The sequence below is a fragment of the Oncorhynchus kisutch genome, linkage group LG2, assembly GCF_002021735.2.
Source record: "Oncorhynchus kisutch isolate 150728-3 linkage group LG2, Okis_V2, whole genome shotgun sequence".
NCBI lineage: Eukaryota > Metazoa > Chordata > Actinopteri > Salmoniformes > Salmonidae > Oncorhynchus > Oncorhynchus kisutch.
The window spans coordinates 51398417-51426014 of record NC_034175.2 but is presented as its reverse complement, the minus strand read 5'-3'; the positions used below and the strand labels follow the sequence as shown (position 1 = coordinate 51426014).

Below are 27598 nucleotides of genomic sequence, written 5' to 3'. Positions count from 1 at the left end.
CTATTTTGCGTGAGAAAACACTACTGTTAGTCTACTATCCACCAGTGGGACTCACAGGCTATGATCACTTCAGGCCAATTTCAACAGGCATTCCATGCTCAGGTTTGCGGGTTCAAAAACCCAAACAAGAACTCTATTGTGCATCCAGAATCTGGTTTACAGGCAGGTTCCCACACAGTCCAGACTCTGCTGGGCTATATGAAAGTAAAGTAAGATCTGCTATTCTGCTGACAGTAGCAGATATGTACAGAACAGCCCTTGATGTCAGAAATTCATGGATCTGGAGTCGAATATTAACTAACGGGTTGAACATATGTTATAAGAGAGCTGCGTTTTCCAATGCTGCGCAGTGCGCTCAGTCACAGACAAGAGAGGAACGGACTTGGACTCACGTCAAGAGGTCCATCGACCGATGCGACGCTAGTGTGCCAAAAACACTCCAGAAAAAAACAGAGGAAATGGAGAAACGAAAGGGTAATGCGTGTCTTTTTATTTTATCCATGGTCCATGCATTTTTGAAGGAAAGAGTTTTACACACAAACTTTGTTATCAATAGTTTTCAGTTTTTTGTAGTGACAAATGGTGAATGACTGTCGTTATGCATGCCAATGCTTGACAAGATGGATGGATGTAGGCAAATGTGTAACATGTGCTCGATTTATAGAAATGCTGAAATATGTGGAATTGGTCATTTTGCATTTAGTGTTTGGTTTTCACTGCAAAACTTCTGAATATGTTTTCCATCACATCTGTCTATTTGCAATGGAACTGAGTCAACAGGCGCATCATCAGAACGTTTGTATTAATTTGACCTATTATTACCATAAACCACTCTCTTCTCATAGGCCATAGAGCGTAATAATAATGAGTAGTCTGGCGTTAATTATTATTTTATTATTAATAGTCAGTATGGCTATTCCCAGAAATTATGCACCTTATTGACTAGTATTTGTCACTGCGTGAATACTGCAATACGGGTTGGATTTCATTGCATTTGACAGAAGGCCTGCATTTATGAGAGATTATGCTTAAAGTAACTGTCCAGTAAAAATCTCACTTTTAAAAGTTCATATTCTGTTAACTCATACTCAAATAATGTTGTCCTATCCTGTACTGGTACTTGTAAATAATGTTGTCCTATCCTATACTCATACTCAAATAATGTTGTCCTATCCTATACTGGTACTTGTGGCCAAAGCCTACATTGTAGAAAAAAACACTTCAAAAACCCCACCTCAAATCTATATCTCAAACAGGAATTTAAAAAATGCTTACTATTTCCTGATGAGGATGAGCTGGCCAATCAGCGGTCTACTTGAATTAATATTTTTATGGACCAGTATACACCCACACCATTCTGTTGTTGGGGTACACCCACACCATTCTGTTGTTGGGGTACACCCACACCATTCTGTTGTTGGGGTGCACCCACACCATTCTGTTGTTGGGCTACACCCACACCATTCTGTTGTCGGGGTACACCCACACCATTCTGTTGTCGGGGTACACCCACACCATTCTGTTGTCGGGGTACACCCACACCATTCTGTTGTCGGGGTACACCCACACCATTCTGTTGTTGGGCTACACCCACACCATTCTGTTGTCGGGGTACACCCACACCATTCTGTTGTTGGGCTACACCCACACCATTCTGTTGTTGGGGTACACCCACACCATTCTGTTGTTGGGCTACACCCACACCATTCTGTTGTTGGGGTACACCCACACCATTCTGTTGTTGGGCTACACCCACACCATTCTGTTGTTGGGCTACACCCACACCATTCTGTTGTTGGGGTACACCCACACCATTCTGTTGTTGGGCTACACCCACACCATTCTGTTGTTGGGCTACACCCACACCATTCTGTTGTTGGGCTACACCCACACCATTCTGTTGTTGGGCTACACCCACACCATTCTGTTGTTGGGCTACACCCACACCATTCTGTTGTTGGGGTACACCCACACCATTCTGTTGTTGGGCTACACCCACACCATTCTGTTGTTGGGCTACACCCACACCATTCTGTTGTTGGGCTACACCCACACCATTCTGTTGTTGGGCTACACCCACACCATTCTGTTGTTGGGCTACACCCACACCATTCTGTTGTTGGGCTACACCCACACCATTCTGTTGTTGGGGTACACCCACACCATTCTGTTGTTGGGCTACACCCACACCATTCTGTTGTTGGGCTACACCCACACCATTCTGTTGTTGGGGTACACCCACACCATTCTGTTGTTGGGCTACACCCACACCATTCTGTTGTTGGGCTACACCCACACCATTCTGTTGTTGGGCTACACCCACACCATTCTGTTGTTGGGCTACACCCACACCATTCTGTTGTTGGGCTACACCCACACCATTCTGTTGTTGGGCTACACCCACACCATTCTGTTGTTGGGCTACACCCACACCATTCTGTTGTTGGGCTACACCCACACCATTCTGTTGTTGGGCTACACCCACACCATTCTGTTGTTGGGCTACACCCACACCATTCCAACACAGAAAAGCTGCTTTTTTATCATACATCATTTAAAAAAGTGGAAGGAAAACGATTTCACTCATATTGTAATTAATTATAGGTCTTATTTCATAAAAATCTGGAAATACTGGACATTTACTTTAAATGTAGATACAGTACGTCATGTCATGTACATGCATCTTGTAAATGCAATACCTCCAATGTTAAATTATTTTGTGATTTCCTTACAGAACATGAGTTGAAAATTCATGAAAATGGAAAGACAAGCAAATCACCGGTAATTTTTGATATTTCTCTACATTCATGTTTCATTGCACTATATCCATGGTCCTGTCTTTGTTTTCTGGGTTTCTTAGTTGAGCAACATTTCAACAATAATTTCTTCTTCTTCAGACCTTAGACTTGTCATTTCTTTGTACCATGAATGGATAATGTCATAATTGTATTTTTTAACTGATTGTAGAATGGATATTGGATACTCCAGTAAACTGTGCATACAGTCTTTATGTACTCGCTCTCTTTTTTCTCTCCCTCGCTCTCTCTGCATTTATATCTCTCACTCTCTTTCTCGCTCCCTTCTCCCCTCTCTCTGTCCCTCTGTCTCTCTTTCTCCTTTCTTCTCAGAAACTATGTGGGACCAACTACCCTGTCAGCATCTCCTTTATAGTGGTGAATGAGTTCTGTGAACGCTTCTCCTACTATGGCATGAAAGGTATAGTAACCTATAATTAAGAATGTTTCTCCTAACTAAGAACCTAAGAATATAATACAATTGTTCTCCTAAGTAAGAACCTAACTAAGAACATTATTAAGAATGGTTCTCCTACAATGGCTTGAAAGATAGTTCACCTAATTAAGACACAAACAAGCGAAATGAGCAGGCAAGTGCACATCTGACAAAGTGAAAATGTAGAGTTTCCATCAACTTCGCGTGCAATGTAGAGATCAAAGACCGCCGCAGTTCGTGGAGTAGTAGGTGAAACCATTCACTTCAGGAAAAGGGGTGATATAAATAAAGTTTCCGTTCATTATGTGTTGCTGAATTCATAAGAATATTTGCTGCCATTGTAGTAAGGTTGGCAATACGAGAGGTCTTTGGACTTATTTTCTATGAAAGAACAACTGGTGGGTTTTGAGTGCTTCTCCCCTATTTGGGATGTTGGTCTGCCTGCTCTTCAGTGTGAGAGAGGTATTCTGAGAGCGTTTTTGTGTCTCCTTCCTCTGTATATAATACGTTTTAAAACTGTATAACACAATAGTGTCTTTGGAAAACGGGTTCATATATCCTGATGTCAAAAACGAATGTGACTATGTATATATTTATTTTGCCGTTAATGTATTTAAGACTTATTTCGGCAAATTAACCGAGTTTTTGCTTGTTTAGCTAGCCATGTTAATGACGAGTTAACTAGCAGCGTTGGTCACTGCACTACAATGTCACTCTATCTATTGCTTGCAGGTGATTTGCTAGCTGGTGGTTTATTGAAATATTAAGTGAATGTTTATTTTCTTACTACCTTAAAAGGTTTATGTAAAAAGGGTTGTACTTGTGCTCTGTATTTATGGATTAATATCACTTCAGACTGAGAGTATGTATCACTACTGTTGCTCTTATCTAAAATATATATTGTGTTCTACCTAACCAGTGAACGTGTGGCTGTGACCGCCCTGTCATCACTGTTTAATATATTTTACTGCATATAAAAACCGAGTCAATCTGATGTGTGGGTGTCCATGTGCCTTTCTTCTGGGTGGCTATGTGAAGTTGGTTACACACAGATAGGGTTCAACAGCTGTGGCCCTCCCATTAGGGCATTAGGGGCAGCGCCCCACTTTGACTGGTCCAAAAAATATATATTTTTAACTATACTGAACAAAAATATAAATGTAATATGCAACAATTTCAAAAATGTTACTGAGTTACATATAGGTTCATATATGTAAATTGAAGTCAATTGAAATAAATGAATTAGGTCTAATCTATGGATTTCACTTAACTGGGAATACAGATATGCATCTGTTGGTCACAAATACATTAAAAAAAGGTAAGGCGTGGATCAGAAAAGCAGTCAGTATCTGGTGTGACCACCATTTGCCTCATGCAGCGCGACACATCTCCTTCGCATAGAGCTGATTAGGCTGTTGATTGTGTCCTATGGAATGTTGTCCCACTCCTCTTCAATGTCTGTGCGACGTTTCTGGATATTGGTGGGAACTGGAACACACTATCATTCATGTCGATCCAGTGCATCTAAACATGCTCAATCGTTATATTTCTGGTGAGTATGCAGGCCAGCTTCTTGATATGCCACACCAGTCAGGCTTATCTTGGCAAATGAGAAATACTCACTAACAGGGATGTAATTTGAGAGAAATTATATTTTTGTGCATATGAAATTTTTTTATGATCTTATTTCAGCTCATGAAACATAAGACCAACACTTTACACTTTACATGTTCAGTGTAAATAAAATATATATAATTCATGGATTATGCTTTAAATCCTCATAAAAGTGTGGTAAATATGTACTTTTTCATGTTTCAAAAATATATTGTTCAAAACAAGCTGTTCAGTTACTACTCTGCCCCTCAGTAACTGCCAGCAGCAGCAGCTCTACCTCCGTGGGCGCATGCGAACATGGATGGTTTTCCACCTATTTGCTTATGAGGGCGAACTGACCCAATGAAATCTCAGGAGCATAAATTATAATAGCAAAAAGTAAGTGGACCATTCTGGGCCCCTCAAATGTGCGTCTGTTCAGTCACAACATCTTGTTCTGCCCTAGTCTCCCTACCAATGACTCTCTTGCATCAGACGGCTTACTTCCGCATGTGAGACTAGATCTGCTCTATCAGGTACAGATGGCCCTAAAGTAAAAAACGAATTGTAATTAACATGTAAATAAATAATCATAACAGTCATGGTAGCCTGGGACCTGATAAACCTAACAACTACACCCAACAAGTGTCGAAGGACAGGGATACACTAGCTAGAACTTTCCCATAGCGGATCTTTAACACAAAAAGCATGACCAATTTTATTTTTTCCCACCATGTTGTTCATCAGGTTCTACTATAAGTGACAGGGCAACATGTTGTGTGGACTAAAACAGGATACAACTGTGTGTATCATAAAGCGTAATCAAATGAATTAGCCAGCTACAGTAATTTTGAGAAACATTGAGAAATAGTTTGGTAGATTTTTTGGTCAAATTAACTAGTTACCCAACTTTGATAAGCAGCTAGCTAGCTAGCTATAGCTGCTAGTAACTTGCTTGCTAGTTAGCTCCCATGCCAATTTCAAGTCTTTCTAAACTAATATCTGACTAACTCAGAAATATGAAGTTATTTCAGAATGAAAGTTACCTGGCTAGTGCATCATGCTTTGTGACATTATATTAGCTAGATATCCCCAGTTAAGTAATGCTTGTTGTGTTCTTCCTGGTGCACTTATTAGTTTGTGACGTGAGCTAGCTGCTCATTCTAAATAGTATAATCTAATCTGTTCAAAATATTGGCAGCATGTGCAGCAGCGATCATTCGGTTGAAGTCGGTGTATGTATGCTGTTGTTCAAATGCACAGATCACGTGATATATCTTCTTAAAGAAAAGTCCAGTATTCAGCCAATTAGTGGCTTCCACTGGGGCTCAACCAGTGCCTGACCACCTGCCCTTTTGCCCTCCTATGAAAGTGCTCTTGTAGCTCCATGGATTTAAAAAAATGTTATAATGTACTTTTACATTTTATTTTGAGTCTCTTTTCATTTTAAATGTAACGCTTTGCACATCAAGCTAGATACTTTCATAAGCTCTTGAATCGCCTCCTCCGCCCCAAGAGCACACTCGTTTGACTTGCATGCAGTGGCCACTGGCTGTGGGTGGCAGGAAGGGTGCCGGGCAGACATCCACATTTTAAGTTGGATCTGATGTGTCATTTGTTATTTTGAGCATGTCTGTGCATGGCCCTGGTCATGAGAAGCAGCAAACACCCATGTTAAATGCAATAAGGCAATGAGGCCATTTTGACAGAGGGTCCACAATATGTATCCCTTTTGGCCTCAGACCTGAACTTCATTTCACTTGATCTAGACCCCCTGTCTGTCTGTCTGTCTGTCTGTCTCTCTGTCTTTCTGTCTGACTGCCTGACTTACATCCTTTCCTGTGAAACACACTTAAAGAAAAAAGAGATAAATGCATCCCAAATGACACCCTATTGATTATGTAGTGTTTTAATAAGTAGTGCACTATATAGGGAAAAGGGTGCCACACATTGAACGTCAATGTTAAGTGGATGGGCATATAAAACATATCTTCATGAGAGTGCCATGAACAGTAGGTTGTAATGCCTTACACTGTTAGAAAGTCACATCATAGATTTCATTTTCAAATGTCATGCTATGAACATTTACAATTGACATGCTATAAGATTTGTGCTGCCTAATAATGTTTTATATACTGTTGAAGTCGGAAGTTTACGTACACCTTCGCCAAATACATTTAAACTCAGTTTTTCACAATTCCTGACATTTAATCCTAGTAAAGATTCCCTGTTTTAGGTCAGTTAGGATCACCATTTTATTTTAAGAATGTGAAATGTCAGAATAATAGTAGAGAGAATGATTTATTTGAGCTTTTATTTCTTTCATCACATTCCCAGTGGGTCAGAAGTTTACATACACTCAATTAGTATTTGGTAGCATTGCCTTTAAATTGTTTAACTTGGGTCAAACGTTTCAGGTAGCCTTCCACAAGCTTCCCACAATAAGTTGGGTGAATTTTGGCCCCTTCCTCCTGACAAAGCGGGTGTAACTGAGTCAGGTTTGTAGGCCTCCTTGCTTGCACACGCTTTTTCAGGTCTGCCCAGAAATCTTCTATAGAAATGAGGTCAAGGCTTTGTGATGGCCAATCCAATACCTAGACTTTGTTGTGCTTAAGCCATTTTGCCACAACTTTAGAAGTATGCTTGGGGTCAATGTCCATTTGGAAGACGCATTTGCGACCAAGCTTTAACTTCCTGACTGATGTCTGTCTTGAGATGTTGCTTCAATATATCCACGTAATTTTCCTTCCCCATGATGCCATCAATTTTGTGAAGTGCACCGGTCCCTCCTGCACCAATGCACTGTGCTTCATGGTTGGAATGGTGTTCTTTGGCTTGCAAGCTTCTTCCTTGCTGTGCGGCGTTTCAGGTTATGTCGATATAGGACTCTTTTTACTGTGGATATAGATACTTTTGTACCTGTTTCCTCCAGCATCTTCACAACGTCCTTTGCTGTTGTTCTGAGATTGATTTGCACTTTTCACACCAAAGTAAGTTTATCTCTAGGAGACAGAACACGTCTCCTTCCTGAGCGGTATGATGGCTGCATGGTCCCATGGTGTTTATAGTTGCGTACTATTGTTTGTACAGATGAACGTGGTACCTTCAGGCATTTTGAAATTGCTCCCAAGGATGAACCAGACTTGTGGAGGTCTCCCATTTCTTGGCTGATTGTGGAGGTCTCTAGGTCTTGGCTGATTTATTTTGGTTTCCCCATGATGTCAAGAAAAGAGGCACTGAGTTTGAAGGTAGGCCTTGAAATACGTCCAGAGGTAGACCTGCAATTGACTCAAATGACGTCAATTAGCCTATCAGAGGCTTCTACAGCCATGACATCATTTTCTGGAATTTTCCAAGCTGCACAGTCAACTTAGTGTATGTAAACTTCTGACCCACTGGAATTGTGATACAGTAAATTATAAGTGAAATAATCCTTCTGTAAGCAATTGTTGGAAAAATTACTGGTGTCATGCACAAAGTAGATGTCCTAACCGACTTGCCAAAACTATAGTTTGTTAACAAGAAATGTGTGGACTGGTTGAAAAACGAGTTTTAATGACTCCAACCTAAGTGTATGTAAACTTCTGACTTCAAGTGTAACTATTGGTCAGGGAAAATCTAACGACTGGTGGACCTCTCAGTCCTAGTGGACTGCTCTCATTCGTTGTAGTCTCGCTCCCCTGTGAACGTAACACAGTGTTGGCCAGCAACTCTACTGATTCATCACAATCTCATCTTTCATCTATTTTTAAGTTTGTCCCTCTGTGATGAACAAAGTGGTTTTGTTTCACATCTTCAAACTGTTCAATTTCTTAAATTTAATTCTATATAAATTGATGTGTGTTTGTCATAGAACGATGGAACTACTTTCTAACGTTCCAGTAGACTCTCAGTTTGCAGCTATATGCAGCTTATGTGCCTGTGATGTACCAGTGATGTACCGTTCCAACACAAATTGACAGACAATCCAATCAGTGAATGCGCGATAAGGTGGTACTCCCAAGTCTCCAATGGCTGTGGATATATGACCGGATCCCCCAGAGTAATTTGAGGCTAAATTAATTGAAGCAGTCAAATTCGTTGTTGATGAAAACCCACTGTAACAGAAGTTGATTAATAAGCCAATAACCTTGATATGACTTGATAAAACAATTACATTATAACGAAAGTCTCCTAAATAGGGGACTTAAAGTTTAAAAGGTTTTAAGTGTGTTTCCTTATTTTCAGTAGTAAAGAGTTTACATAATCTCATCCTTATTTTCAGTAGCAAAGAGTTTACGTAGTCTCATATATAAAAAAATACATTGTAGTAGTCAGTGAGATAGTAGGTCTCAAAATTGTATTGGGTGAATTGTATTGTACGCTAATTGAAAATAAGAACAGAAGACTGTTTAGCCACATTATTATATTGCAAAACTCTGATCCCTAACCTGGTGCACACTGTGTTTCATTGTAGCGGTGCTGACATTGTACTTCATCAACTACCTGCATTGGGACCCGAACCTTTCCACAGCAGTGTACCATGCCTTCTCCAGCCTCTGCTACTTCACTCCTGTGCTGGGGGCCCTCATCGCTGACTCTTGGCTGGGCAAGTTCAAGTGAGTTAGATGTAGAAGCCACTTTCAAAAATAGATATAGATTTTTGAATTTTTTATTTCTCCTTTATTTAACCAGGTAGGCTAGTTGAGAACAAGTTCTCATTTACAACTGCGACCTGGCCAAGATAAAGCAAAGCAGCGCGACACCAACAACAACACAGAGTTACACATGGAATAAGCAAACATACAGTCAATAATACAATAGAAAAACTCTATATACAGTGTGTGCAAATTATGTAAGATAATTGAGGTAAGGCAATAAATAGGCCATAGTGGCGAAATGATTACAATTTAGCAATTAAACACTGGAGTGATAGATGTGCAGAAGATGAATGTGCAAGTAGAGATACTGGGGTGCAAAGGAGCAAAAAATAAATAACAGTATTGGGATGAGGTAATTGTATGGGCTATTTACAGATGGGCTATGTACAGGTGCAGTGATCTGTGAGCTGCTCTTACAGCTGGTGCTTAAAGTTAGTGAGGGAGATATGAGTCTCCAGCTTCAGTGATTTTTGCATTTTGTTCCAGTCATTGGCTCAGATAATCACCAGCAGCAAGAGCGACATCATTGATGTATACAGAGAAAATAGTCTGCCCGAGAATTGAACCCTGTGGCACCCCCATAGAGACTGCCAGAGGTCCGGACAACAGGCCCTCCGATTTGACACACTGAACTCTGTCTGAGAAGTAGTTTGTGAACCAGGCGAGGCAGTCATTTGAGAGACCAAGGCTGTTGAGTCTGCCGATAAGTATGTGGTGATTGACAGAGTCGAAAGCCTTGGCCAGTCGATGAATACAGCTGCACAGTATTGTCTTTTATCGATGGCGGTTATGATATCATTTCGGACCTTGAGCGTGGCTGAGGTGCACCCATGACCATCTCGGAAACCAGATTGCATAGTGGATAAGTTACGGTGCGTTTCGAAGTGGTCGGTGATCTGTTTGATAACATGGCTTTCAAAGACCTTAGAGAGGCAGGGTAGGATAGATATAGGTCTGTAGCAGTTTGGGTCTAGAGTGTCTCTCCCTTTTGTAGAGGGGGATGACCGCGGTAGCTTTCCAATCTTTTGGTATCTCAGACGATATGAAAGAGAGTTTGAACAGGCTAGTAATAGGGGTTGCAACAATTTCGGCAGATCATTTTAGAAAGAGAGGGTCCAGATTGTCTAGCCCGGCTGATTTGTAGGGGTCCAGATTTTGCAGCTCTTTCAGATCATCAACTATCTGGATTTGGGTGAAGGAGAAATGGGGGAGGCTTGGGCAAGTTGCTGTGGGGGGTGCAGGACTATTGACCAGGGTAGGGGTAGCCAGGTGGAAAGCATGGCCAGCCGTATAAAAATGCTTGAAATTGAAATTCTCAATTATCGTGGATTTATCGGTGGTGACAGTGTTTCTTAGCCTCAGTGCAGTGGGCAGCTGGGAGGAGGTGCTCTTATTCTCCATGGACTTTACAGTGTCCCAGAACTTTTTGAAGTTTGTGCAGGATGTAAATTTCTGTTTGAAAAAGCTAGCCTTTGCTTTCCTAAATGCCTGTATATATTGGTTCCTAACTTCCCTGAAAAGTTGCATATCGCGGGGGCTATTCGATGCTAATGCAGTACGCCACAGGATGTTTTTGTGCTGGTCAAGGGCAGTCAGGTCTGGAGTGAACCAAGGGCTATATCTGTTCCTGGTTCTCCATTTTTTGAACGGGGTATACTTATTTAAGATGGTGAGGAAAGCACTTTTAAATAATAACCAGGCATCCTCTACTGACGGAATGAGATCAATATCCTTCCAGGATACCCGGGCCAGGTCGATTAAAAAGGCCTGCTCGATTAAATGTTTTAGGGAGCATTTGACAGTGATGAGGGGTGGTCGTTTGACCGCAGTCCCATTATGGATGCAGGCAATGAGGCACTGATCGCTGAGATCCTGGTTGAAGACAGCAGAGGTGTATTTGGAGGGCAGGTTGGTTAGGATGATATCAATGAGGGTGCCCGTGTTTACAGATTTGGGGTTGTACCTGGTAGGTTCATTAATAATTTGTGTGAGATTGAGGGCATCACGCTTAGATTGTAGGATGTCTGGGGTGTTAACATGTCCCAGATTAGGTCACCTAACAGCACGAGCTCTGAAGATAGATGGGGGGCAATCAATTGACATATGCTGTCCAGGGCACAGCTAGGGGCAGAAGGTGGTCTATAGCAAGCGGCAACAGCGAGAGACTTGTTTCTGGAAAGGTGAATTTTTTTCTACATTTAAGTAGAAGCTCCAGTTGTTTGTGCACAGACTGAGATAGTAAGATACAACTCTTTGGGCTATCTCTGCAGTAGATTACAACGCAACCCCCTTTTACAGTTCTATGTTGTCGGAAAATGTTATAGTTAGGGATGGAAATTTCAGAGTCTTTTCATCCCTTAAAGGGAAATATACTCTGTTTGATCTATTGTGGTTTCAAGTATTCTATTCTATTCTATTATTTTCTATTCTAAGCTAATTGTGAAAGTAACTACTGTGTGTCATGTCATCCACAGGACCATTATCTACCTCTCTGTTGTCTATGTGATCGGTCACATCGTCAAGTCTGTTGGGGCCATACCGAGTGTGGGGGACTCAACCATACACATGTGAGTAGTTGATCACTGATTGATTAAGAGCTAGAAATGTTGCCCTGTAAATGTGTTGACCAATCTGACATCTAACACTGTGCTCTGTGTGTGTATGTGTGTGTGTTCTAGAGTACTGTCTATGGTGGGTCTGATCCTCATAGCCTTTGGTACAGGAGGTATCAAACCCTGTGTAGCAGCGTTCGGAGGTGACCAGTTTGATGAAGAGCATGTAAGAGACTATTATATCCAAAATTTATACAAGGGTTGGAACTTTTCAGGGAACAGAACCAAAACCGGAAACAAAAGTGACCTATACTGTTCCGAAACAGAAACTTTATTTTAAAGGCATGGGAAATGGTAAATAAAGTCATTTTACATTCCGGGCATTTTTTTCCAGTCCCACAAAAATTACAACAAAGAGCCTATGCAAAGCCCTCACTCTGTCACTCAGAAACTTATTCCAGTGTCTTCCTGTCAGCTGGAAATCTTTGCCAGTGGGTATGCGTTATCTGTAGGGTTCCCCTCCCCTCTGAAGCATAGGTTACTTTGTAGCCAACTGACAACATTACAAGCATGATCCATAAATGAGGAAGAGTTGTCTAAAAGAATGGATTAGCTTTTTCAATGCTAGTTAAGGATACTATAGTTATCACATTTCACAGTGGATTTATTAACTACAAAAGGTCAAATGGGATTTTAATTGTATTGCTGCCAGCTGGAAATCTTTGCCAGTGGGTATGCATTTATGTGTAGGCTGCCCCTCTGAAGCTTGTTAGCTTGTTAGCTTGTGGACCAGAGCTAATGTTTGCTCTGGTTCAACGTTAAACCAATGCTGAAGATCAAAGACGTTCCTCCATAGAAGCCGCTGGCAAAATTTCAGTAGCATCTCACGCCCTTCACTGTGACTGACTGTTTTTCTTTCACTATGATTGAAACTATGCTGTTACGGCAAAATACAATTAGCTCTTAATGACTTTGCTATACAGATTAAATCGCTTACCCGCTCCAAAGCAAGCTGTTCTATCCGCACTGATTGGTGAAGCAATTTAATGTCAAGCTAAATGTAAAAAAAACATGCCTAGAAGGCCAGCATCCTGGAGTCGCCTCTTCACTGTTGACGTTGAGACTGGTGTTTTGCAGGTACTATTTAATGAAGCTGCCAGTTGAGGACTTGTGAGGCATCTGTTTCTCAAACTAGACACTCTAATGTACTTGTCCTCTTGCTCAGTTGTGCACCGGAGCCTCCCACTCCTCTTTCTATTCTGGTTAGAGCCAATTTGCGCTGTTCTGTGAAGGGAGTAGTACACAGCGTTGTACGAGATCTTCAGTTTCTTGGCAATTTCTGGCATGGAATAGCCTTCATTTCTCAGAACAAGAATAGACTGACAAGTTTCAGAAGAAAGTTCTTTGTTTCTGGCCATTTTGGGCCTGTAATCGAACCCACAAATGCTGATGCTCCAGATACTCAACTAGTCTAAAGAAGGCCAGTTTTATTGCTTCTTTAATAAGCACAAAAGTTTTCAGCTATACTAACATAATTGCCAAAGCATTTCTAATGATCAATTAGCCTTTTAAAATGATCAACTTGGATTAGCTAACACAACGTGCCATTGGAACACAGGAGTGATGGTTGCTGATAATGGGCCTCTGTACGCCTTTGTAGATATTCCATTAAAAATCTGCCATTTCCAGCTACAATAGTAATTTGCAACATTAACAATGTCTACACTGCATTTCTGATCAATTTGATGTTATTTTAATGGACAAAATGTGCTTTTCTTTCAAAAACTTCTTTCCCAAACTTTTGAACAGTAGTGTATATCTACTTTTTTGGGGCCCGAACCGGTTCAGAACAGTGGAACGAAGAAAAAATAATAATACTTCTGTTCAGAACAAAATAATTAGAAACTATTTTCAGTTCCAACCCCTGCTTTCATACCGTCACTGCAATATGTGAGGGATGGTTCAATCTAACATCTGTGATTACTAAAATGTGTTTTGTTGAAGGGCTATTGAAGTAGAAATATGATAGAAATTCAACCATGAATGGAAGAAAACAACTTTATTGAGCTGTAAAAGAACTAATCTAAATTGATTTTCTGATATTAAACAGTGTTCACCATCATTGGTTTTCTCCCCTCTCACCTCAGACAAATGAAAGGAGGAAATTCTTCTCCATTTTCTACATGTCCATCAATGGTGGGAGTGTCTTATCGACACTCATCACACCAATATTGCGAGGTTCGTGTCAACATTAACCTTAATCCTAACCTTAATATTGAGGGCTTTGGCCTTTGAAATTGCATATGGCTGCTGCATAGATAGCACAGCATAACTGTACTGTGTGTGTGTTCTTATACTTGCAGGAGATGTGCAGTGTTTTGGTGGTGACTGCTATGCTCTTGCCTTCGGAGTACCAGCGATTTTGATGGTCATTGCTCTAGGTGAGTGTACTTCACACCTCTTCTTATGAAGCCAGTCTGGATTTCTACTTGAGACTAGAATATACCCAGTTAGTAAACCTGGTAGAAAGGATGTTATTACTTTACCAGATTACAACCTTGCCTGCTGGGTAAAGTATGTATTGAATGCATTCAGCACAGGCCTGGTTGTGCAGCAGACGTGTATACATGAGCTACTTTTCACATAGGCAAGCTACCATTATGGGTCACATTGGGGGGCTGTGGCCCCCGAGTCGGAAAACAGAGTTTGTTTTGATAGAGCATGCTTTAGCCTGGCAGAGGCAGTGAACCCTAAAGAAGAATGGGATTCTGAGGCAGTCAGCAGAAAGACCCTAATGGCAGGAACACCGATGTGTGTGTAGGGCCTGGTAAACATGGAGCCTCGCCAGTCAAAACAACACGGAACTGTGTTAGACACACACAAACATGCATAGGCACACACTCACGCACGCACACACACACACACACGCACACGCACACACACACACACACACACACACACACACACACACACACACACACACACACACACACACACACACACACTTACAGATGGCTGGTATTGGCTAATTGCTGGTCCTGTCCATTATAACATATGCTTGATGTAGCTGTAGGTGGGTTACAGTAACAATACAAACAGGACACACATGTTGTTGACATATGTAAATACAGTCTGTAGGTCTTTTGGCTAATTTGTTTTAGTTCCTAAACAAATGTAATCTACCCAGATAGCACACATCATCAACACTCTTCAGTGTGTAGTCAAGAAGTTTACTATAACAGAGAGTAAGGGCCTTGATTACTTCTAACCATTCGGGGATGACCATGGGTGGAAAAAGCTTATCTAGGAACTCCTAGAATTCCAATTCACTTCGGGAACTCATTGGGAACTCTGTCCGTCTCCCCTCAGTTCCCCCTTGGTCTGACAGAAAGACAATAGTTTGTTTGCAGTTAGGGAGTGTGCTTTGGAGGAGACCAACACTCATAAAACTGTATTGCCATAGTACATTTACAATCAGTTTTTTTTGTATTTATTATTTTACCCCCTTTTCTCCCCAATTTTGTGGTATCCAATTGTTTTTAGTAGCTACTATCTTGTGTCATCACTACAACTCCCGTACGGGCTCGGGAGAGACGAAGGTTGAAAGTCATGTGTCCTCCGATACACAACCCAACCAAGCCACACTGCTTCTTAGCACAGCGCGCATCCAACCCGGAAGCCAGCCGCACCAATGTGTCGGAGGAAACACTGTGCACCTGGCAACCTTGGTTAGCGCGCACTACGCCCGGCCCACCACAGGAGTCACTGGTGCTTGATGAGACAAGGACATCCCTAACCCAGATGACGCTAGGCCAATTGTGCGTCGCCCCACGGACCTCCCGGTCGCGGCCGGTTACGACAGAGCCTGGGTGCGAACCCAGAGTCTGATGGCACAGTACAGCGCCCTTAACCACTGCGCCACCCGGGAGGCCCTACAATCAGTTTTTTAATAACCAATGTATAATAAACTCAGCAAAAAAACAATTGTCTTCTCACTGTAACTGCGTTTATTTTCAGCAAACTTAACATGTGTAAATATTTGTATTAACATAACAAGATTCAACAACTGAGACATAAACTGCTCACAATAAACATTGCTAAAAGATACAACTGTTATGCATGGAATTTTAGATCCTCTTCTCCTTAATGCAACCGCTGTGTCTGATTTTTTAAAAAGCAAACCATGCAATAATCTGAGTACAGCGCTCAGACAACAAATCAAGCCAAACAGATATCCGCCATGTTGGAGTCAACAGAAGTCAGAAATAGCATTATAAATATTCACTTACCTTTGATGATCTTCATCAGAATGCACTCCCAGGAATCTCAGTTCCACAATAAATGTTTGTTTGATCGATAATGTCCATAATTTATGTCCAAATACCTCCTTGTTGTTCGCGCATTTAGCCCAGTATTCCAAATTCATGACGCGCGATCAGTCAAAAAGTTCCGTTACAGTCCGTAGAAACATGTCAAACGAAGTATAGAATCAATCTTTAGGATGTTTTTAACATAAATCTTCAATAATGTTCCAACCGGAGAATTCCTTTGTCTTCAGAAATGCAATGGAACGCAAGCTAACTCTCAAGTGAACGAGCGTGGCCAGCTCGTGGCTCTCTGGCAGACCTCTGACTCATTCCCCTCTCATTCGCCCCCACTTCACAGTAGATGCATCAAACAAGGTTCTAAAGACTGTTGACATCTAGTGGAAGCCCTGGGAACTGCAATATGACCCCATAGACACCGTGCATTCGATAGGCCAAGAGTTGAAAAACTACAAACCCTAGATTTCCACTTCCTCATTGGATTTTCTTCTCCGGTTTTAGCCTGCCATATGAGTTCTGTTATACTCACAGACATGGTTCAAACAGTTTTGGAAACTTCAGAGTGTGTTCTATCCAAATCTACTAATTATGCATATTCTAGCTTTTATGGCTGAGTAGCAGGCAGTTTAATTTGGGCACGCTTTTCATCCAAAATTCCCAATGCTGCCCCCTACCCTAGAGAAGTTAAGTACTGCAGTGCATCTCCTCCTCATGGACTGCACCAGATTTGCCAGTTCTTGCTTTGAGATGTTACCCCACTCTTCCACCAAGGCACCTGCAAGTTCCCGGACATTTCTGGGGGGGATGGCCCTAGCCCTCACCCTCCGATCCAACAGGTCCCAGACGTGCTCAATGGGATTGAGATCTACGCTCTTCGCTGGCCATGGCAGAACACTGACATTCCTGTCTTGCAGGAGATCACGCACATATCGAGCAGTATGGCGGGTGGAATTGTCATGCTGGAGGGTCATGTCAGGATGAGCCTGCGGGAAGGGTACCACATAAGGGAGGAGGATGTCTTCCCTGTAACATACAACGTTGAGATTGCCTGCAATGACAACAAGCTCAGTCCCATGATGCTGTGACACACCGCCCAAGACCATGACGGACCCTCCACCTCCAAATCAATCCTGCTCCAGAGTACAGGCCTCGGTGTAACGCTCATTCCTTCGACGATAAACGTGAATCCGACCTCACCCCTGTGAGACAAAACCGCGACTTGTCAGTGAAGAACACTTTTTGCCAGTCCTGTCTGGTCCAGCGACGGTGGGTTTGTGCCCATAGGCGACGTTGTTCCCGGTGATGTCTGGTGAGGACCTGCCTTACAACAGGCCTACAAACCCTTAGTCCAGCCTCTCTCAGCCTATTGCGGACAGTCTGAGCACTGATGGAGGGATTGTGCGTTCCTGGTGTAACTCGGGCAGTTGTTGTTGCCATCCTGTACCTGTCCCGCAGGTGTGATGTTCGGATGTACCAATCCTGTGCAGGTGTTTATGGTTCATTGAACAAGCATGGGAAACAGTGTTTAAACCATTTACAATGAAGATCTGTGAAGTTATTTTGGATTTGTACAAATTATTTTTGGAAGACAGGGTCCTGAAAAAGGGACTTTTCTTTTTTTGCTGAGTTTAGCACAACTTCTACTCAACATCTACTCAAACTCCACTCGTTATATGTTTATGTCTTTGTAGTTGTGTTCATCTCTGGAAGTGGGATGTATAAGAAGAGTCCACCGGAAGGGAACATCTTGTTGGATGTGTGTAAGTGCATGGGGGTAAGTCATCCATCTCTCACTCTCTCAGCAGTCATATACTTCCATAGAAAGATGTCTCTCGTGGCAGACTGTTAACATTGCTGGCCAGCACACTTTGGTTCTGGGTTCTGAGATTACAGAAAGATGAACCTCTGTCCCTGGGCTGAATATTGTACCATGACTGCTCCTGTTCCCTCCACCCTACAGTTGGCCATCAAGAACCGTTGGAAGAGCTCTAAATATGACCCTAAGAAGAAACACTGGCTGGACTGGGCAGAGGACAAGTATCCGGTATGATTATCAAGAATGAAATAACTTTTTCTGATTAACTCCAGTGACGACTAGAATGACTTCATGGAGCTTTTAACTGCCCCCATTAACTGTGTTTCAGATTAAGATATGATAAGATAATATAAAGATAAGAAAACGCTATTGTCCCTAACATTTTCATAAAATTGCATTTAGTCTTTGGTGATCTGGCATACAGGTGAACGTCTACAGGAGAAGGTATATGTGTATGTATAAAGAAGTCTCTCCTGATAGTGACCCATAATGTATGGTTTCCTATGTGTTTCTCTACAGAGACGTCTGATCCATGAGATTAAGATGGTCCTAAGGGTTCTAGTGCTCTACATCCCTCTGCCCATGTTCTGGGCTCTGTTTGACCAGCAGGTAAGGACCCAACGCTTACACTTACCCTAACCAGCCTCACGAGAACAGTAATCACCACCCTCGCTGTTAAAAAGCCCTGGCCTAAGCAATTCCTTTCATGATTCCGAAACCCAAGATACAGTCCAATACAATGGGTATGGACTAAGTTAAGACAGTAATTTCAACCAGCTTTGCCCTCTGGGACCCCAAGTTCTGCTTGCCTAAGGCTCCTCTCCTCTCCTCTGGCCAACAACAAACAGCACCACACTACCATCTGATTAGGGATAACTGCAAATTCCAAACACACATCTAACATTTAGTTTGGCTTTCCATTAGGCATGTTAGAACCCAAGGACATTGGATTAATGAGGTCTGATTATGCCATTGAAGTGAATGGTGATGGCGAACCAGCTATCCAGTGCCATAGAACACAATGAATGGGCCAGTGATAACATGATAACATTCAGCCCTCTTTGTTTTGTGATGCTGTAGGGATCCCGTTGGACTCTCCAGGCCACGCGGATGAACATGGCCTTCGTAAGTTCCTTTTTCTTTCTTTCAATTTACAGTACATAACAACAGTGGTATGAGTCTCGCAGTGAATGGTCTTCGTAAGTTTATTTCTTTGTGTAGCAATGTGCTTTACAACTGTGGTAAAAGATGATTGTACAATATTTATGATTTCATAGTATTCTGAATTGTTTTATTATCGTTGACTGTAATCTGAAATTGAGATCTTGTTGTAAAATCGGTCTCCATGTTACAGGGATCAACATTTGTCCTGAAGCCTGATCAAATGCAGGTACCTACAGTTCCTTACTCTCTTCCCACTCTCTGCGCGGTCGACAGAAAGCCGATGTTTCCAGTTTTCAGGGATACAGTATTTCAACCTAACTTCCGCTTCCCCTGAAAAATGGATATGGGGTCTCCGCTCAATAGTTTCTCAACGCCTGCTCCGTTAGGTTACTCAATTCCTAACAGTACATAATACATTACTACTGCTTATAATCTTTACACTAAACTCAGCAAAAAAAGAAACATCCCTTTTTCAGGACCCTGTCTTTCAAAGATAATTCGTAAAAATCCAACTAACTTCACAGATCTTCATTGTAAAGAGTTTAAAAACTGTTTCCCATGCTTGCAATGAACCATAAACAATTAATGAACATGCACCTGTGGAATGGTCATTAAGACACTAACAGCTTACAGGCGGTAGGCAATTAAGGTTCCAGTTATGAAAACCTAGGACACTAAAGAGGCCTTCTACTACCTCTGAAAAACACAAAAAGAAAAATGCCTAGGATCCCTGCTCATCTGCATGAACATGCCTTAGGCATGCTGCAAGGAGGCATGAGGACTGCCGATGTGGCCAGGGCAATAAATTGCAATGTCCTTGCTGTGAGACACCTAAGACAGTGCTACAGGGAGACAGGACGGACAGCTGATCGTCCTCGCAGTGGCAGACCACGTGTAACAACACCTGCACAGGATCGGTATATCCGAGCATCACACCTGCGGGACAGGTACAGGATGGCAACAACAACTGCCCGAGTTACACCAGGAACGCACAATCCCTCCATCAGTGCTCAGACTTTCCGCAATAGGCTGAGAGAGGCTGGACCGGGGGCTTGTAGGCCTGTTGTAAGGCAGGTCCTCACCAGACATCACCGGGAACAACATCGCCTATGGGCACAAACCCACCGTCGCTGGACCAGACAGGACTGGCAAAAAGTGCTCTTCACTGACGAGTTGCGGTTTTGCTCATTATGTGCGTGATTTCCTGCAAGGCTGGAATGTCAGTGTTCTTCCATGGTCAGCGACGAGCCCGGATCTCAATCCCATTGAGCACGTCTGGGACCTATTGGATCGGAGGGTGAGGGTTAGGGCCATTCCTCGCCTTGGTGGAAGAGTGGGGTAACATCTCACAGCAAGAACTGGCAAATCTGGTGCAGTACATGAGGAGGAGATGCACTGCAGTACTTAATGCTGATGGTGGCCACACCAGATACTGACTGTTACTTTTGATTTTGACCCCACCTTTGTTCAGAGACACATTATTCAATTTCTGTTGGTCACATGTCTGTGGAACTTGTTCAGTTTATATTTCAGTTGTTGAATCTTGTTATGTTCATACAAATATTTACACGTGTTAAGTTTGCTGAAAATATACGCAGTTGACAGTGAGAAGACATTTCTTTTTTTGCTGAGTTTAGAACTGTAACCATAGGTTATCTCTCTCATGGCCTTGATTAAGATCACACTTGTTTTCTCCTGAACCCAAACCCTTTTATAATGGATATTACCACCATAATGCTATCTTTTTATTGAGAACATTGAGCACAAATATTTACTGGTGTCTTTTATAAGTATGCTGCATTAATCTTTATGATTTTATGATATTTTTAGGGGATTTTTTATTGTCATTTATAGGCGTGTGCCCTGTGTTTTGTTCTTGCTTATTTTTTCAGATGTTAAACGCTCTGCTGATCCTCGTGTTTGTGCCTATCTTTGACATGGTTGTGTACCCACTCATAGGCCTGTGTAGGATCAATCTCACGTGAGTGGACCTTGTGTGTCTGAACTCTAGCTGTCTCATCCTTGCTTCTTCCGTCCTTATTTCCTCAATTCCTTGCCTTTCCTATCAAAGCTCATTGGAGGAGGGACCTTGGATCATCTTCCCCAATTATCTAAGGATAATTGGGGAAGCAAGGATGAAGGAAGCAAGGCTACGTTTTCAGATACAGCCCGTCTCTAAACGAGCGGGAGCTTTAGCTGACGGTGGACACTACAGCGTTCCACAGTCATCTTTTATGAGGAAACTAAGGGAGTAAGGAATGGTGCAAGAACAGGCATCATGTGGCTTACACAGCTGCCTGTTGGCCATAAAGAAAACATTTGTAGCTGCTCTACCAAACCTTGTGATCTTATCATGTGATAGAGATGGGTGAAAGATACGTGGAAACAATGTCGTGCAAACGTCTTCTCCTACAGAGATATAAAACAACTGACCAAATTAGTCATTTCTGAGAACAGAAATTGTTGTTACTGTGTAGTAGCAACTGTGTACTACTGGTTAGCACTGTGTAGTAGTACGTGGTAACAACTGTGTTAGGGACAATGTTGACCAATGTGAGTTGACCGTCAAGCACTCTGTTAAAGGTGCACTCTCGAACGTTTGTATAAATTCAGCCAGTAGTTTTGAAAGTGGTGCTCACAAGCCAAAAGGGGTCCCCGTGTTTTGTGTACTACGTCATCAAATCATATACATCCATTTCGTATGCTTTGTTATGTCATGCAGAAAAAGTTATCCAATTCGTACTATATGTAACGAATTTGTTGTGCTTAAGATCCTAGAGGGCATCTTTAAAAGTCTATACGTGTAGTGTAAGGTATCTAAGGGTAGTGTGGGGTCAGATTGTTTGATTGTCAGATTCTTCCATCTCTTCTCAGGCCGCTGAAGAAGATGGCTGTGGGTATGATCTTTGCAGCGCTGGCCTTCGGTTCTGCCACCTTGGTGGAGGTCAATGTCACGGTAAGACTAAACATCTCTGGCTCAATTTCACTTTAGATTTTATTTGTATAACTTGCCAAAGGCCAGAAAAATCCCTAATCGTATTTTTGCAAGATTATCATAATTCTCAATAACTTCTGAAATGACCTCTTTACATCCATAGTGACAGAATCATGGCGTTTTACCCTACCTATAGCAGCTGTAGCTATGGGAAGAGACTACCTTGATTCTAATGTCCCCTCTATCTTATCTTTGCCTCTGGTAGAAAACGGTGGTGGAGCCTGCGCCACAGGGACAATGTCTGCTACAGGTCTACAATCTGGCTGTCAGTGACGTCAAACTGAACATCTCCGGGAGTAACCTCTTCTCACAACCCATCAAATCCTATGAGGTAAACTAGATTGGCAGTTTTGTAAAACAATACAACAGTAAAGCACATTACAGGATGTTTTACTGTAACCTAACCATATAATTAATGTACCCATGAGGGTGTGGCCAAATTGCTGTGGTCTGGGTGGCTTTGTACATTCCTGTAATTCTATTTCTATGAACTTAACTTAAGTTGATAATGCTATGCGTATAACACATCATGTATTTATAAACGTTGACAGCAGCTCTTACAGAAAGCAGTCCTACCAGATAGGAGTGTGTTCTTCTGGGGTCAGCGTGTCTTTTGTTTTGGCTATATAGGTGAACATAAACCTTGTCAATTCTTTCTGCCTCTGTGTCTGTCCATTAGGATCCACCAGCATATCAGCATATTCAACTAGGGGGACACAACAAGACCATCAATATGGCGGTCACACAAAATGAAATCCTTTACCAGTGTGTCCAGACCTTCACACAGCAGAAAGCCTACACTCTCGTCCTGCACAGCAATGGTTCTGGGATTGTATGTCAACTAGTGAGTCTGAAGTCTGATCTGAAGCACCATAATGATTACAAAAGTTATTGAACGATGTGGTAGCTCTTCTTAATAGCCTACTACAGAAATCATTTCTGTATCTCCAACTTTCATGATCTGTTCTGTTTATTTTTTATTTATTGTTTCATAATATAGGCGACAGACAACATACATAAAAGTGAAAAAATGGAAGCGTACCTGAGGTAATGATGTTTCTATGTCTGAATTTAACTGGAGGAAAGAATAAGAGTTCATCATCTTGTGAATCATCTTGTACAATGGAAAAATACATGTTCCCCATGACTCTCAGCTATAGATCAATGAATATACTTTATCCCATCTCTGCATACCTGCATTACAAATGTATTGGAGCTGAAGCATTTAACATGGTCACTGTCTCGAACAGATTCATCAACACACGGAGCGAGGCTGTGAACATAACAGTAGGTGCTGTGGATTTTTACGTACCTGCTGACTATGGCATATCTCCCCATAACAGTGTGGAAAGAAAAGAGTGAGTATGACTTGCATATTTCCTTTCCATTGCAGTTCATCTTAACAAATATTAAAGTATCTCATCCCAGTCCACTGACAGAATATCCTATAATTGATATTCCTAATTTTCTAACATTGAAAATCTGACTGATATATTATCAAATCGGTAATAGATACAATACTAGATCATATCTCAGTATCCACAGATCACTTTTACCTCTGCCTTCTCTAAATCCTTCACCTATCCCATCTCTCACAGGTACACAAATGATAAATGTACATCAGGCTCACAGAATTTCCTCATCACCCTGGGCCTGCTTGACTTTGGAGCCTCGTACACTGTCATTCTCAAAGGAGTGAGTCAGGCCACTGGCTTTACATGAGACCACAAAATACCATACTGTAGATACTATATGTGTTTCCTGCTACAGCCTGAAGCCAGTATAACTATAAATACCTGGACTAGCACAGTACTAGCTACCTGGTAGTTAAACTAGTAAGTGTATGTGATCCCTGCGATAATTGAACCCACAACCTTGGTATTGTTAGCATTTTCAGTGCCTGCACTGGCATACAGTACTAACCTCCTCTACTTTTTTTTCCAGGACCCCGGAGAGATCATTCTCCAGAAAATGGAGGATGTGAAGGCCAACAATGTCCACATAGCCTGGCAGATTCCACAATACGTCCTGATCACAGCGGGAGAAGTCATGTTCTCCATCACAGGCCTCGAGTTCTCCTACTCACAGGTCAGTAGTTGTCTTCCTCGCAGGTCAGCAGTGATTAGTAATTGGTTATTGGTTGAGTATTGATAATAAGCCTAAAATGCCTACATACTGTAGGTACCTCTGAATATCTGAAAGAATTGGGGTGTCCAATATGATGAAAATTCTACCTAGACTTTCAGAGGGCAAGATGAAGCTAAAACTATATTGCTTATACCAACCTGAACCCTTTCAGATCTACATGAAATGCATAGGGGGATTACAAGGTTATGGGTTGATTATTTGGAATTCCGCCTTTACAAGGAGAGAATATAATGTTTGAGTAAAGAACATGTGCATCATCGTTAATATCACCCAGAGCTGTGTGATCTGTCCCTGCTTTTCCCCACCAATGATAAACAATATTTTGGTCTATGTTCAATACAGGCCCCAGCTAACATGAAGTCAGTGCTGCAGGCCGGCTGGCTGCTGACTGTAGCCTTTGGCAATGTCATTGTGCTGATCGTCGCAGAGGGGGCAGGTCTAGATCAGGTAAGTCTCAGTCCCAGTAGTAGAAGAGTGCTTTTGTTTTCACTGTGCTGTTTAGAAGATCTTGTCATTGCACCATTGAACCCATAGACAGCATAAAACAGTTAAAAACACAGAACCAAATGTCTGTGGTAGTCCACTAGAGGGCAACCAATCACAACATCATTACTGTCTTGGTCCCTTTCTCAAGTAGAGTACACCAGGGTAATAAATATGGCCTTCAAATAACAACATAGGCCTGTGTTAAATGTGTTTAATGTTGAGTTGAACTTCTAATTCCCAGTGGATGGAGTTCCTGCTGTTCGCTGGCCTCCTGGTGGCAGTCTGCATCATCTTCTCCATCATGGCTTACTTCTACACCTACGTAGATCCTGACGAGCTAGACAAGCTGTTCCCAGACAAGACAGTCAATGACGACGATGAAGACAACTTGAAAAAGAACCAGAAATACCACATGGACCAGACAGACAACAGTATGTACTTGAACCCAATAGAGAAGCGCACTAAGATGTAGCTTGGTGACTGACGTACTGTGTTACGACTTCCCCCTCGATAGACCTGTAAGCCCCTATTGTGGAATGTTTTTATGCATTGGTAAATCTAAGCAAAGCATTACGATTTGGTGAATGCTGTTTGAGTATATTTTGACTGAGCCTTACTGTATGTAGTTTGTTGTTGTCACACCCTGTCTGTGTGATCTTATGTACTAACCAGAGTTAGCACTCCAACCTAGACACCTCAAAATCCACAGGTGAAACCAGGACCAGTAGGAACAAAACAACATTGTTGAAATACTTTATGGCAAAATAAATTGCATTTTTGTGAATTTGTAACATTTTACAGAATTTTGCAGTACTGCACATAATGAAACAAACGTTAGCTTCCTGTTTATAATGTTGTTCATAGTAGACAAGGAACACAACTGTCTCTTACAGTTAATGATACATGAAAGGGAACCTATCCAAAAACAACACAATAACAGAACATTGTAAAAATGGTCCCTCTTCATACTGGCTACTTGAGACAAAACTGGAGTAGACTGAAGTCCAGTAATACTTGACTAAACCAAAGTACAGATGACAAAGGCAACAGTAAACATGTTGTCCCGCACAAATGATGCAGCGCCACCAGCTTGGGCTAATTGAGATATTGTGTGTGCCTTGGCCAATCAGTGTCATTTTGTAAAAGCCGGATCTCTGCGGCAAGACGCATCATTCACCCAATTTTCGTCAGAATTGGCCCGGTGGTGTCTGAGATATTGTGTGTGACTAACGTATGAACAAAAGGAAGGATGGAGACAAATCCACAGTCCCCTCCCCAATTTCATTGCGGGGGACAACTATGGAGTCAGGGAAAAGTCTCAAGGCACTCTAGAGAAGACATGCTGCTCCTAATCATCAGCATAACATTTTCTAATCTTGAGAAACATTTTCTTGTAATTTTCCTGTAAATAAAAAATGAAATGCTAAATAAAAAGGTGTACATTTCTCTAGTTGAATATTTTATACTTTTATTTCTGATGGTGTCACTAGAAAGCTTACTACTCTTATGGCTTTGCAGGACTAGCTCACTGTTGATGGAATCGGTTTGCACATTTATAATCTTTACTCATTCATGGTTTTGGCTCGTGGGATTTCCTTCCCTTATCACAGATCCATGACTACCGACAGAAAGCAATCACACCACTTCCTAGTAATGGACATATTACATCCATCACTCCTTAGACAACCTTCATTAATCACTGTTTCATAACAGGCTGCCATTCTACCATTCTCTCTGAGTTCCAAATGGCACCTATAGGGCTCTGGTCAAAAGTAGTGCACTAAATAGATAATAGGGTGCCATTTGGGATGTAAACAGCTGGGGAATGTAATGCAGAAAATGTAGCCGACGTCTGAGAGATATCACTATTATTACAAAGATTAGGATCATACAAAGTAATTCTAAGTGCTATTTGAGTGCTATTTGCTCAGTGTGTATAGAATTAAATGAATTAAACTAATAGCACAAGACAACAAAACATGGTAAGAATGTAAGAAATAATCTTGTCTTGGATTTGACCTCATGGAACTGAGTCCCCAAGATTATAATAGTCATATAACAGACTACAATAAACCATATCTAAGGGGGTAGAAAAAGAAGGAGCATCTCTTTCCTTTTTCCTTCTCTAACACTGGAATAACTATGAGCCAGGCAGGATTTCCCATGTGGGCACTGCAGAGAACAGAAGTTCATTCCGTGGTTTCCAAATCTCTAAAACACTGCTAACTTCACAGAGAGAATCTCAGCAGTGGTATTAGAGGACAAAAGAGCCACTGTCAGAGGTTTTACTACTATGATCTACCTTCACTACCTCAGGTACTCAAGTCAACTGTCTTACTGATCTCCTTCCCCCTTTTTAACACTTAAGGGAACTTATTTACAATCTACTTCTTTGATGAGTGTTGTGGTGCTTTTCAAGTGTTACTCAACTAAGTCCAAAACGATATACTTACAGATGACTGTTTTCATGCTTTTTAACAATTGAGGGAACTTACTTAAAGGAGTAGTTCACTATTTTACAACTTGATATTACATGTTTCTTAACCCATAAATTAGTCGATGGGCCAAGATAACTGAACCCTGAATTATATTTTTTCTCTAAACAGCCACAACAAATGCTAGCTAACCTTAGCCACCACAAGCTAACA

At 41.7% G+C, this 27598-nt stretch overlaps 1 protein-coding gene across 1 annotated transcript; it reads left to right on the top strand.

Annotated features, from left to right (window-relative positions):
* The first annotated feature begins 340 nt into the window (after nt 1-340).
* slc15a2 (solute carrier family 15 member 2) lies at nt 341-26406 on the top strand. The gene is made up of 23 exons (XM_020457528.2): nt 341-474; nt 2735-2781; nt 3129-3216; nt 9281-9422; nt 11939-12031; nt 12143-12242; nt 14164-14254; nt 14380-14457; nt 18033-18115; nt 18302-18385; nt 18677-18766; nt 19238-19282; nt 19512-19547; nt 21214-21302; nt 22196-22277; nt 22522-22647; nt 22996-23160; nt 23317-23363; nt 23567-23674; nt 23915-24011; nt 24261-24404; nt 24807-24911; nt 25192-26406. Exons 1-23 carry the CDS (start codon nt 459-461, stop codon nt 25420-25422), a joined length of 2187 nt encoding a protein of 728 aa, XP_020313117.1. The 5' UTR covers nt 341-458; the 3' UTR covers nt 25423-26406.
* Nucleotides 26407-27598: the final 1192 nt, after the last annotated feature.

What these genes read in the sequence shown, in the direction of transcription:
- slc15a2 (XM_020457528.2), top strand. An exon ending in GGGCTCTGTTTGACCAGCAG is followed by an intron (nt 18,767 to 19,237) that starts GTAAGGACCCAA and finishes GTGATGCTGTAG; the next exon opens with GGATCCCGTTGGACTCTCCA. An exon ending in AACCCATCAAATCCTATGAG is followed by an intron (nt 22,648 to 22,995) that starts GTAAACTAGATT and finishes TCTGTCCATTAG; the next exon opens with GATCCACCAGCATATCAGCA.